Below are 14,637 nucleotides of genomic sequence, written 5' to 3'. Positions count from 1 at the left end.
CCCACCTACTTAAACATATTTAATACTTTAATAAATACTAGACAATTTTGTATAGAAAACAAAATTTGTACATTAGCATTACCAAAAATATGTACGGGATTGGACAAAAAACAATGGGAAATTATAGCCAGCATGTTAAAATTTATCTTTCAAAATTCAAATATTAAAATTAGAATATTTTCATTACCGGATACTAAAAATAAATGTACAGATACAAGAGAAAAAAAACACACAAAAACATAGTGGAATAAATACATCCTATTCATAATCAGACTGGATGCATCGCAAACACTTGTACATATGCATACCGTATAACATATCTCTGGAAATTCATTCAAACACATATAGTTTGACTGTGATTGTCATAAGTTCTATGAATTATGAATGGAACTAGACGTACTTGATAAATTTCATCTATATAAATACAAAAATGAATTATCCCATATATGTAAGAAAATAATTTAAGAATGGCTTCACTGATTTGAATTAAATTTTTATTTATTAATTTTTTTTTATTCGTTATCATATGCAGGTTATATACAACATTTTAAGTTCAAGGTCTAGTTTACCATTTAGGTGGTTTTCTTTTACCAAGTAATTCAAAAATATATTTAATATAGGTTGCTCTCACTGAATGAAAAAGAATAGCAGTTACCTGTTGTTCCTCTAATATCAATAAATATCGGATGATTTACAATTGGATTAATAAAACAACGGTTATAATTTATCTTTTATTGTTTGCCTATAGTAACCTAACTTGACATAAAAATAAACATCTATTTTCAGCTAGGAATTTTTTTATCATAAGTCAACAGATATTTTCAAAGATTCGTTTCAATCGAAAAGTCGATTGCTAAAATATTCGTCTTCTAAAGTAAATATGATAATTACTTTAAGGACAGTGCAGAACTTGTGAAACACATTGTAGCAATTCTATATGAATGAATATAATTATATGAAACGATCAACGAACATTAACCAACGGCCCCGGAAATATTAGTGAAATTCAATTATGTCGACGGTCAAGACGTTTTCACTAATCCATCAATCGCATATGATTACAAGTCAAATTGTTCAACGGGACCCAGACGTAGGAAGACCTGGTGTATAAGGGAGCTGCGTTGAAGAAAGCATTAATTTATTTACAACATGTCGTACACGCGATGTATTTACAATGAATTAATGAGCAATAAAATAGGAAATTTATAACACTCAGAGAAAATAATCGCCGATTTAAAGTTATAGTCGTTTACACATGGGTGTAAAATTTAAGTTATAATTACAAGGAAAACCGTAAAAGGAAATAAAAATATTATTACAAAACACTATCATTTACTGCTTGATTAGTATATAGGTACCGACGAAACATACTAAAAAAAAAAAATAAATGTATTCATTATGTAAAAATAGTACGTATTTTGAGATCATATTATCACTATAGTAAAAATGCTCGTCGACTTCAATGTAAGTACGGTCATCTCGCACGTATAAAATATTAACACCGATAAATCAACACTTGCCGCTTTAAAACGAAACAATTCTATAGTTTTATTACAGCTCCGTGAAGTTATTATTGTAGCACATGTTCACTACGGTAGTACTGCAAAATAGTATATCATAAAATAGCAATTTAAACATTTTCTACAGGGTTGTAAACCTTTTTTCATTGGTGTGAATAACGGTAGCTACAAAATCATCCAAACAATGTAATCTATGAATCGATAAATCTGGTCAAATCAGTGCTTCTTAAAGTGGTAGCCACAGCCTTCTACGGGGCCATTATTACATTATGGGCTAAAGTGTCGTGAAATAATACGTGTATAAACAATAATTTAATTATTGTATATGTGTACGGTTAAGAACAAAAAACAAAAATTTCCCAATATTTTAACGATTTTGATGGAAGAAATGTCTAACCTTAGACCTTTAGAAGGCCATAACAATTTTAGATTTAATTAAAAAGGCCGTATTATAAAAACAAAATGTTGAGAAACACTGGAATAAACTACTGAGAAAAATATTCTGTGTGCGGTTTAAAACTTTGCAACAATATAAATTATAACTCGAAATACTTTGCTTTTCCCAAAATAAGAGATTTTACTATAAAGAAATGTTGAATTATAACACTAAACTAGTTCAATCGATCTAAGTGAATTTACATTAAATATGTTACACTATTTTTTACGGATAAAATTGAAATTAATAAAATATTACTGGAAAGGGAAAATTCTCATTTCACGATTTTTGTCGGTTCTGGTAAAGCCAACTGGTGGTCAAAAATAAATTTACATATTTCTTAAAACAAAATGCTACAAAGTATTGCGCCAAGATAGTTCAACTGGTGAATCTTTTATACTATACTACAACTGTTTGGTAAGGGCTATTAAGACGGATAATTTATTATTAATTTATGCGTTTTGAAATGTAATAATTCTTGTTTAGCTAAAATAATTCGCTTAGCGCATCTATACGTAATGCGCTTTACAATATCAAGATTTCAATTACGCTTCATAAGTCACATTTTAGCTTTTGTTATGAAATTCAGCGTTCTCAAAGTATCTTCTAAAAGTTAAGACTTATTGAAATACGAGCATTAACATAATACGATTTCCAGCAGCGTGCTTTACGTTGTAATTGAACTACATAAAAGTTCTGCGACGTTCATTCAACATCATTATCAGCTGGCGTGGTAAGACTCTACATCTTAAACCATTGTTGCGATTCAAAATAAATACCTTTCAGCTGAAATTATATTTTTAATTGTTTTATGTACGGCTGATACAGCTTAGAGTCAAATGCACAGCTGCACTGAAAACTTGAAATCGATTTGCACCCCATACGTTAAGTATACGACATATTACAATATTTTATGGGACTATTAATTGTTTCCACAGTTTTAAATAAGGTGTTTTTACACTGCGTTAAGGAGATCGGAAGCCGTGATTTTTCGTCTCTGGCCATTACATACGCAACTTGAAAATTTAGATCGATTTTCACTTCAACGTACTAATTGAATTAGTGATCAAATAATCTAAAGTTGTGAAAATAAAAAACAGATTTTAAAATTTCGTCGGATCTTCGTCAAATCAACTTCCCACACTAATTAAATGTTGTACCTTCGATATCAATAATTTAAGTATTATTGATTTTAAGGTATTTAATGTGTTTAATTCTACATTGTAGAGTTCAGGAATTGAAATAAAAAAAAAAACTGAAAAAATCTATTAAAATTATACTAGACGCTTCTTTCTGTTAAATAATTTGTTTTTTTATTCCTAATCATATCACTAGATCCATTGGTACGTTTGAGTGAGAATACATCCAAATTTCCAAGTTAAGCGACTGATTGACAAAGATGAAAAATCATTACTTCCAATTTTAATGTTTATATATTCTAAAACTATATGTAAATATAGTACGTATTGCCAATAAAAACCAACGGTTTTTAAACTCATAACAAGTATCACGTTATTCATGTATCTAAAAATTTGGAAACGTTTAAACGTTTAATTCTCACACAGTTTAAAAACTATAAAAGGTTTTCCAACTATCCAGATGCACACTACAATACGACTATGTGTAGATAGGTACTTAAATAATAATGTGACGAAGTTGGTTTTGGATAATTATCACATAAATTCGTGTAAAAGTTTCATTTACTTCAGGCAAATGCATTTACTAAATTATTTGAAATATATGTTCACTAATAATCTTGTAGTATTACTTACTCGCTATATCTCATATATCAAAAATGGTAGAAAAAAAATTTTTTATTAAGGCATATAGTTGAGTGTTCTAAATAATAATTGGGACGACATAAAGAATATTATAGAATGCTAAAATATTCTAGAACAAATATATTTATACATTAAATTTTAATACAAAATTACAAACTATAAATCGTTCATAAAAAATGATAAAAATAAATAATAAAATTATATAACCACGAGGTTGTGTGTTTTTCATTACCTAATGGGATGTCATAAAGAATTTTATAGAAACATTATATTATTCTATAAAATATATATGGAATTTCAATAAAATATTGATAAACCATATTTACGTATATATTATGATTTAATAAATCTAGAATATTTGAAATATACATATATATATTATATGCGATTGATAATATTATTGTAGTTTATTTGATATAAAATTTACCGTTAACGATTCTTCGAAGACGTCCATGTCGTATTCTGGAGACGATGCGTATGAATTTTGCATTAAAGTCTCAGTCGTGACCCATCTACAGTCCAAATAAGTTATGATTTCGTCTTTTTGAAATCTAAAATCACATAATAACATTATGTGTTTTACTATTGATATGTTAAAATCAGTGTAACTATTTCATATTTTTTTCAGTTGTTATAATGTAATTTTTTTATAACAATACATTAATAATATGTTCATATACTAATAGTACAACCAATAGTTTTATAAAATAAAAAAATAAAAACAATTAGTATTTTTTATTTTCATTTAACACTAAAGTTGAAGTTTTTAGATTCTTAAACTATCATTGTTTCATTTGAAATCGTAAAAGTACACTACTTGTATTTTACTTAAAAAAAAAAAACAATAAATGAATAGTATACGACTCTCATTTAGTCGAAACCATTATTAGCAGAAAATAATGTTCATATTTTGATATAATTTAACAAACATACCCCAATCCTAATTGATGAGTGATTCCATCAGCTAAAACTGCAGCGATCAGTACCGACCTGTTCGACTCTTTCGTGTTTACCGACACTCGTAATAGATCTGGACCACTGACTTCGAGTGTTATGGTCTTCAACGGCTCTGTCGATGAAAATAAATGGAAGACAGTACCAAAGTCCACCTGAAAATATTTTAAAATTATTCCAGCTACTAATAGGCATTTTTGATTATTTAATGGTCTAAATTAATGCTTAAAACGATACAGTAATAATTATTATCCAGGAAACATGTTGTGTAAATATGTTTATCGATCAACTCGAATAGAGTGAAAATGTTAACCTCAGTTTTCAATTGAATTCGGCAACTATAACATTTTTATGTTTGGTAGGAATAACGTAGATAATAGTTATAGGTAAATAATATATTTTTTGATATTTAGCTATCTTAAACAACTATAAATACTTACAATTAAAAAAAAAAAAAAATTATCCAATTAGGTATTTTGTTATGGTTTTTAAACATGTTTCTTTTTATAGCTTTTTGATTTTATAAAAGTTTACGGCACGCATAATTAAAATATTTCGTTTAGAACATTTTAAAATATCAATATAGTTTCGGTTTAATATACTATTTATTAAGGCAGAAAAAAACACAATATTTTTTTTTTTTTGTTAATATTCGTAATAGGTTTTAATATAATATACATTATTTAGTCAAACTTAAATTGGTCAAAGTATTTTAACTTTGAAAAAGTTTTCAAATTATCTACCTATTAAGTGTTTTTTTATATTTTACGTCTTATGTATAAAATAACATTGCTCTCTAATGATGTTATAAAAACCACGTATAAAGTTTGTTAGATTATACCATCAGTCTAAGATTTAACCATTTTTTAGCAATTAAAATCTTTACACAATATAAAATAGTTATATAATAATATTCTACAATACTATTTGAATCATTTATTCTTGGCTATGATTCTAGTTAAGCACCTATACAATACTTATTAGTAACATGGAACTAAAAAAAAAATATGTAAAAGATTTTTTTTTACTTTTCATTTGCATAATACGTAAGGAGAACCATTTAAATATTTATATCAGATTATACTTAAGATAAGGGTTACTAAGAAGGCTTAAATTATTATTGATTTTATTTAATTTTTTTTTAATTTTTTTATACACAGTAAATTATGTATGCTAGAATATCGATATTATCACCACCGTGGCAATTTTGCCAATGTAAAAAAAATAAATACAATCTACCTGCTTATGCAACGAATTGCTTATAAATAATATGAAAAAGTAACGTTTATAGTGCTGCTTGAATCAGATTTCTATTTTTGTCAGTGAAGTGTTCTTTGTACATTACCAAAATCAGTGACGTGAACGGAATTTTTGTTCGGGCAAGAGATCGAATAGGGGGAGTGGAGACAATTGCTAAGACAATTCGGATACGTAAAATCGGCATAGCGATGATCTCGTGAGCACCACTACTAGTGTAAATATACCAAATTTGTTTTCAGCTCGGTAAGTGGTATTCGAACATAATCGTATTGTGACGAGAGAAGTGTAAAGAATGCAGTGGAAACCTTTTTGTCGTGATTGAAACACAATATCATGATGATGTAACGATGAATGTGCGGGAAAAAAGATTTGACCTAACAAATTCTTAGTTCTAAAAGTCTTACACAATATTCTCGGCCCCGCATTTCGATAGACCATCCGCATTATAATTGCAATTATTAAACGGAAATAATTATGAACGCTCGTCTCGTCTGTCATTACATTATTGCACCGATTTGTCCGTGTGGACCGTATACAAAACATTACCATCAACAGACCAGCTACCGTTAATATCAACATAATATGTATATATATACATACTAGCTGACTCGACAGATGTTGTCCTGTATTAATTAAGAATATGGAATTTGAATTGGTATAATCAATAAAAAAAATATTTCAAATTAAGTGCTTATTATTCTAATGCTTTATGATATAAAACTTTCTTAGTTTATTTTTCTTGCGCGTATATAAATAGTTTTGTTGGTATTCCGACACGGAAACAGGCGACATATAACTAGCCATGTGAAAAACATGGGTTTTTAAGATTAATGCCACAGAAACTTAGTGACCGCCCTTGAAATTTATTTATCGACATTGCAAATGTTAGCCGCACTGGAAATTGCAACCGTTTTAAGTCGAATGTCATGTCGTTCGGAATCAAAGGAATCCGTGGAATCAAAATGTCTTCGCCTTTGTACTCCATTTTCGAAATTGTGGCTTCGATGACGTTGTTCATTAATTTCTTCACCGCAAGTCGGGTGCCATTATAAGGACGTAGATTGTTTATATCCCGCAACATAATGATTACCGATCCGATTTTTAATTGCGAATTATGAAGTTGTAATCCAGGCAATTCCAGCAAAATAAAAACTCCATTGGATAATTGAAAACATCATCTTGGTTAGTAACGGAATCGATCGATTTTTATGTCATTAATCACACAGTGTGGCGCATTAAATAAACAGAAACAGTGGACCGAATATGACATAATATATTGTGTACAATTGAAGGACCGAGTTTTGGTGCGTTCGAATAAATTGATTTACACACAATGGACGCATAACATATGAGTATAATAATATTAATGCCACCAACCGATTTTTGTTGAATAGAAATATAAAATTATGTACGAGTGTAATATCATTGGGATTAAAAATCGACGGAAAAAACGACATAGCAGTTCAAAGTCACGTATTACACAAATCCTGTTCAAGTCGTATACAGATAATTTTCGGTATAAAAATTTATAATCTTTGAAACAAAAACATAAATACTTTTTAATCAGGACTTGTTTTGTATGGTGTAAGGATATTTTGAATAAATACGTTTTATTGTTTTGCACAAAATAGAATATCAAAGCTTTAAACAGAATAATTTGTTTTATTATAATAATATATTTTATAATTTAAGAAAAGAAGTACAAGAATATGGCGACCATAGTAATTCAAATGCGCAAACAAAATGTGGTGTTGTTTTCTTTATTTCGTAGCATTATTTACAATTTTTGGGGACTTTTCTTGATTAAAACACCAAAATACAAAGCTATTTGAACACGATTAAGGCTAATACCCCCCAAAAAAAACTATTTACATTTAGTTTTTTATTTATTGAATTATTAACTTTTTTACGCCCGTCGAAAATAATTACATTTGAGCGTATAAATTCCTCTAGTACAAACAGCACTTCAAATGATAAAAATTGGAACTAAGATTGCTATTTTGACCGATTACATACCATTTAAATATAATGTATACAATTGCTATTATTATAAATACCATGTCATTTCCGCAAGAAAGTTTCGCGATAGTTCCTAAGTATGAATAATGGGCATAACTCGCAGGTGTATTAATAAACATAAATTGGCAACTGACTACACACACGAATCGTAAAAGTTTAAACATCATTACTGTACTGTTAAAGTTCAAACATCATCCGTTCCGTTTCGATTTATTGGGATTAAATTAATAAATTATGTCGATTTAAGCTCAAAACTAAACTATATTCTATCGTAGAACCAAAATAAAAACTCATAATGAACAGAATCGCGTATTAATTATTCACTGATTCATTACAAATAAAAATAATCAATTCAAGTAAAGCAGAAAAAAAGAGACAATATATTCGCTTTCCTATGGCGTTTACGTCTATTGTCGAAATAATCAGGTCCCTCGTCTCCTAGAAAATAAACTTAAGGTTTTATCCTAAGATATCGTATTTATCGTATTTATCAAACCATATATTTTTATTTTTTTTATTTTACGATTCATTCGAATCGTGTGTGTAAAACGGTTTTACAACCAATAGATAAAATCCCATGGCATTAATTTTACTTGAAAGCAATTTTTTGTACTGACGGTCACGTTGAACCGATTTGAAACTAATTATCATCATTGTTCGTTAAACCAATGCGCAGCGTGTTCAGTATTAATAATATGCGTGGCGCATAATTGCCAAGTAATGCACGTGCTAATTGCAACCGAAATGAACCGTTTACAAAAAAAAAAAAAAAAGTTTCCCGAAAATCAAATATACCCAAATACGTACGTCGATCGATAAAATATTTCTCGTACGGTTTCCGAATCGTACACGAGTTCCGGACGACATTGTTTTTCACCCATTTCATGTTTACGTTACGTATATGTAAACGTATAAAAAAAAAAAAAATGTACGTGTTTGAATCCAAAACAGCTGTTGAATCGACGTGCTAAGCCGACGCAATGATTGCTGAGATCCACGTGCGAACTATACGTTTGTACACAACCATGTACGGTATATTCTTCTGCGAAACCCGGTTAATGGTATAGTTCGCGGGTCCTTTTCGCGCACACAAACCTCCCTACTCCTTTCCTTACATCCTCGCGTATCGATCACCGTCGGCGGCACGAAGAAAATAAATCAAACAATTGCACCCCCGAGACCGCGATCGCGGTGAAATGTAGCGAAATCAATCTCGATGCACTTTCGAACGCGCCTCGGCGCAACACTCAGAGACACTCTGGATAGGTGCCGTAGCAAGGGGGGGGGGCTAGCAGTGCCTGCGCCCCTGGCGCGATTCCTGGGAGGGCACAAAAGAGAAAAATGTCCCATTTAATTGTTACTCATAAGTTATAAGTAATATTATGTATTTATGTATTTACTTATATAACTTATCAATACAATTGTTATACCTATGTACCTACTTATAAATATAATGTATATTTAAATTTTAGTTATTGATATAAATAAAATTAACAAACGCTTACATAATTATAAAGAAAAATCATTATTCATATTGCATTTATAAAAAAATATTCAGTTTTTTTTGTGAGTTTTTTTTATAAATTAAAATACATAAGGACACATTTTGAAGTTTCTCCCCAAGCGCATTATTTATTTGCTACGACGGCTCTACAACGGACATCGACTTGTATATCAGTTCGATCGAAAATGGAACGCAGTTCGAATCGAACGGCGTTCACGTGTAATACACGTGCGTTACACTTTCCTTGTGCGATGTTGTGATCCACAGAGATGATCCGGGATGCACTCGATGTCACAACACACTTGTCATCATTCTGGAAAAAGTTTATCGATAACTTTAAATTTTTTTCAATTCAATCTGTGATATAAAACATGAATCCAATCGGCGATGATGTGAAAGCTAAATACAATTCCTTTCGTTTTATTTTTAATTAATTATAAGTAGAAATGTTCTGGGTACTCGGCAATAACTATATAGCGGAGTACTTGACGTTATAATTTAGACTGGGCCCTTATCCGGAACCTGGTGTAGCATTGAATTTTTACTCGGCCGAAACTCGGTATCAGATTTGTAATCAATTGTCTACCGAGAACATCTCTAGTAAACAATTGGAATTAATTTGCACTTTTTATTCCTACTAATCAACGATCTTTAGAACGCTACTATAAAATTACCACAGGGTGTCATCTACATTGTGCTGCCAATACCCATGATTTGATACTCAAGTTTGACGAAACTATAATTGGCACGAGTTGGTCGAATCAACCATCAAAAGGTCTGCAGAATATTACCTTGTTACGAGAAATGATAAGTTCGAAGTATTAATTAAGTATTAAGCCTTTGAAGTGAATTTTTTAAAAAAATCAATACAAATCTACTATCAGTTTTCATTGACTCTACTATAAATTTTAACAACAGATTCTGCTTCGCTGTTAACGCTAATCAACATGCATCCAATAATGTATTAATATGTGCACATGTGTATTGGGATTACTTGTCTTTCCATTGCAGCTTTGAATGAATGTAACTATGAATGTAATACGCGGTTATTTCTTTGAATGTTGGGTGAAACTATAGTAGTCACCGTTTATTTATAATCACATTCAATATTACCGTTTACTGTTATTGAATTGTGTAAGTACGGAACAGATATATAATTAATTATACATGTAAATTATGTAAGTTATTGTAATCAATATGTTCCTATATGTAGGACGCTGGGTATAAATGGGTTAATGCTCTCAGTTTGAGGTAATAAAATCAACATTGTGTACGAGTTCAACACGGGGACAAAGTTTTCGTCGAATGACTCGTCATGAAGATAAAAATATCTGAAAATGGGTACTGAAAAACCCTCAAGTTCTTTTGAAATAAGGGAGACTCTACAAATATTACAAAGAAGAGTGTAAAATCACTCGTCAAATTTTGAACTACATTACAAATACGAACATTTTATTAATGATTTTTTAACAGTTCAAAAAAAAAATAGATATTAATGAAAAATGTGTTTAATATTTTTGTTTGATTTAAGGTATGTGTTATTATTTATTTTATCAATTTTATAACTATTATAATGTAATAAATACAAATAAATTGTGGTATCGATATTAGTCTACGGGCCAACAATTACCCTGAAAACAAATTGCAACCGTTGAATTTTCATTATTTTTCAAATTTTCTCAACATTTACATTAACCTCATATTTCGAAAACACGAGTTTTATGATGACCGTAGACATAATTTTTGTGCAATCTGGCTGATGTTGAGTCATGCCACCCTTGCAGTTTTCGGTTGTATCATTGTCGAATTAAACATTTGTGAGCCCCTAGGCCAGAGGTTCCTAACCTTTTTTGATTCATGGCACCCTATATTATTTTCTGAAAATTTGGATGCACCCTATGCCTATGCCCTATACTCTATAGTTTATACCAAATACGCAATACTAATATATCGTATATTAAATTTATATTTTGTAACTTCGGTTTTATTTAGCATTAATAAACAATAAAGATAAGATAAAATCACAAGTATTTCACCGTAAATAACTTTAAAACAGTTCACATCAAATCGATAGAAATTGAACCATTATGAAAATAAAAATAGATTGAACATCTCAGTATTACCATTGATTATAAATACTAGTAGTATTTATAATCAATGGTATTACTATGTAATAATTATATATGTTAATAATTAATTCATTAAATTATATCGTATATACCTAATTAATTATACACAATAAGTTTTATACTATAGACATAGAGTATATTCTGTTTTATTACTCACAGTGCTATATTTTTCATGAAGGCGTTTAAAAATAAATATATATTTCAAATATTTTTACAGCACCCTAAATTTAATCTCGCGGTACCCTGGTTGAGAACCTCTGCCCTAGGCAATTAAAATTTTGGTCCCTACAAAATTATTTTTTACATACACTTTCAATATTACTATCTAATAATTAAAATAAACAGTTTTAATAATAACCAACTATTATCAATAAATAACATCATGTTTATTAAATATTTTATTTGCAAGAAAAAATAATTAATTATTATATTATTTCTTATTTTTTTCAAAATGATTTTATTATTATTACTGCATATGCAGTAATAATCAAACATTCAATAAATAATTTACAAATATTTATTTTCTAATATTGTGGAAATTAAATAAATATTTAACATTAGTTTTTGATTGATTAAATGTTTTTTATTATTTGCCCAATATTGAATAAACATTGAATGAACCAAATTTATATATTTATCTTATATTCATTTATCAATATTTCATAAGCATTTAAACCAATTAATTACCAAATATTATAAATATAATATTGAACTATATTTATTTAAAAATGTTTGCTATTATTTATTTGAACTACTTATTATTACTATGGTGACATAGTTTTATATATATATATATATATAACTCCTACAACTTAATATATATATTATATTTCATAGTGACTTTTGTTTCGTAAATTCGTAAATAAAATACATGTATTATTAAATAAAAAAAAATACAGTTTTTCGTTTTCACAGGACCCTTTAAACGAGTGAGGCCCTAAGGCGGGCGTCTACTCCGCCTAATGGGTAATCCAGCACTGGGTTGTACATTGACAGGCCATTATATTCAACGCACTTTCCTTTTAACCTTCTCATTTCCCTTGTCCATTGCAATGGACATGTTTTAAAGTATTATTTATAAGTATATCTGAATATGCTATATGAATGTAAAACTTAGATTACCGTAATTAGAATACTCTTTAATGTATGTTAAAAGACTTCATATAACTATAATATCGATTAAAACCCATTTTTAAATGATAAATAGCAATAATCGATTTTGCATGTCTATGATAATACAACAATTTTTGGATTTTTTTTTTTTTTTTTTGTTACCTACGTGATTTGAAAGCACTGAAAAAAATAGAAATCGATTAAAATATGTATGGACTACGATTTAAAGTTGTTAGATAAAAATAATTATGCACGATAACACGAATAAACAACTGGTTTTTTATTCAATGTTCATTTCAATGGACATTATAACTCAAGTGTTATGTTATTATTATTACTTACTTATTGTCGAAGTGTATTACACATTTTCGTCGAGTTTCGCTTTCGTTGTTGTTGTGTATTTTGTTATACAATTATTTTGTATGTTTTCAAAATAACATAAAAATAAGCAAAAAAACTGCATGATTTTGATATAATCGAAATGTTAAATTGTTATGATTCGTAAATGGATGGTTTATAGATAGTGATGACAGTAATGGAAATTAACTAGATGTACAAGCTAACGATGATATATATACATATAGGTACCTAATATAATTTATAAAAATTAAAAAGTTATAATAACTAATCTGTATTTATATAGATAATTTTAAAATTAATGAACTAGAACATTAAATGTATGAATTTAATGTGAAAAATTTGGAATGTATCGGAACGAATCAAAAGGTTGCATTAAAATGTATTTCAGAATACAACTTCACGACGCAAAAAAAAAGATCGGTGTAGGTACTTATACTATTATTTCATATTGTTTGTATGATTAAAACGGAACGTACTGTGAAATTCAATCCTCCCCATATTCTAAATTAATGATTAAATAAATAATAATTGTTTTTAATTAAATACAATATCAATAATTAATTAATTATTATAAACAAATAAGAAACTTCCAGCCACTGGTCGAATTTTTCGTTTTAATACTGTAGTATCCATGTACTTCTAAGTTCTAACACGTATTTTTATAACATATTCATGGATTTAGACAACCTATATAAATTGCCGATATTGATTTAATTGATCTTTATTTTCCTTCTAATAAACACATCAGCCCTGTACTATTATATCTATGGCATAAAAAAATATAATTAGATACAGAAAAAAAATAAATATTTTATCAATATTTCGATTTTCTGAAGATGAATTTTTTTTTTAAATATTCTTGTCATTTTTACTTTTATGATTGGATTAGTAAGAAATTTAAAAAATTAATAAAACGCAGTTTTCTAATAGACGGCTAAATAATATAAAATCAACAATTTTCAACATCTGGCCCATTAGCTCAGTTGGTTAGAGCGTCGTGCTAATAACGCGAAGGTCGTGGGTTCGATCCCCCCATGGGCCAAAAATTTTTTTGTTCTTAATTTTTTCATTCGATTTTCTTCGTTATAACATTTCGTTTTTCTGAAAAGTGGATCTAAGTTAATTAATTATTTATTTCATGATTTTTAATTAGAAAAATTATAATATGCAAATGAATACCTACCGTTCAATGAATTGTTTAACTATGCTTTTTCTTTTCAATAGCTTATCTAAATAATATTTTATGATTCAACAAAGAACTTAATAATTTTACAGCTTAATAAATAACATTGAATCGATTTCTGTTTGCGATAAACTATTCTATTTACACTGAATGGTTTTATCCCGCATAAAATGTATTTTCACGTTTAAATTACCAGTGTACGTGACAGTTGAAAAAAGTGGAGTATTAATTAAATTTAAAAATATTTATAATATTTTATACATAAAACGGAGATTAAAAATATGAAAATCAATATTTTAGTTAAATATATCAGGTTTTCGTAAAATATTTTACAGTTGTCGGTTATTATTATTAATTATTTTTATGATAAATCAGGAA

The 14,637-nt window shown here is 28.5% G+C and overlaps 1 protein-coding gene and 1 non-coding gene across 2 annotated transcripts in view; one reads left to right on the top strand and one right to left on the bottom strand.

Annotated features, from left to right (window-relative positions):
• Positions 1–14,637, bottom strand: part of LOC112687579 — a gene marked incomplete in the record, with an annotated part of 217,860 nt that overhangs the window by 78,366 nt on the left and 124,857 nt on the right. Inside the window, 2 exon segments of the mRNA XM_025560350.1 lie at positions 4,165–4,288; positions 4,671–4,846. Of these exon segments, the coding sequence (XP_025416135.1) occupies positions 4,165–4,288; positions 4,671–4,846 (300 nt within the window).
• Trnai-aau lies at positions 14,045–14,118 on the top strand. The gene has a single exon. It is a non-coding gene; the product is annotated as a tRNA-Ile (tRNA).

This window comes from Sipha flava, unplaced genomic scaffold, assembly GCF_003268045.1.
Source record: "Sipha flava isolate LNK unplaced genomic scaffold, YSA_version1 109_pilon_pilon, whole genome shotgun sequence".
Classification (NCBI taxonomy): Eukaryota; Metazoa; Arthropoda; class Insecta; order Hemiptera; family Aphididae; genus Sipha; species Sipha flava.
This window is presented reverse-complemented; position numbering and strand designations above follow the sequence as displayed.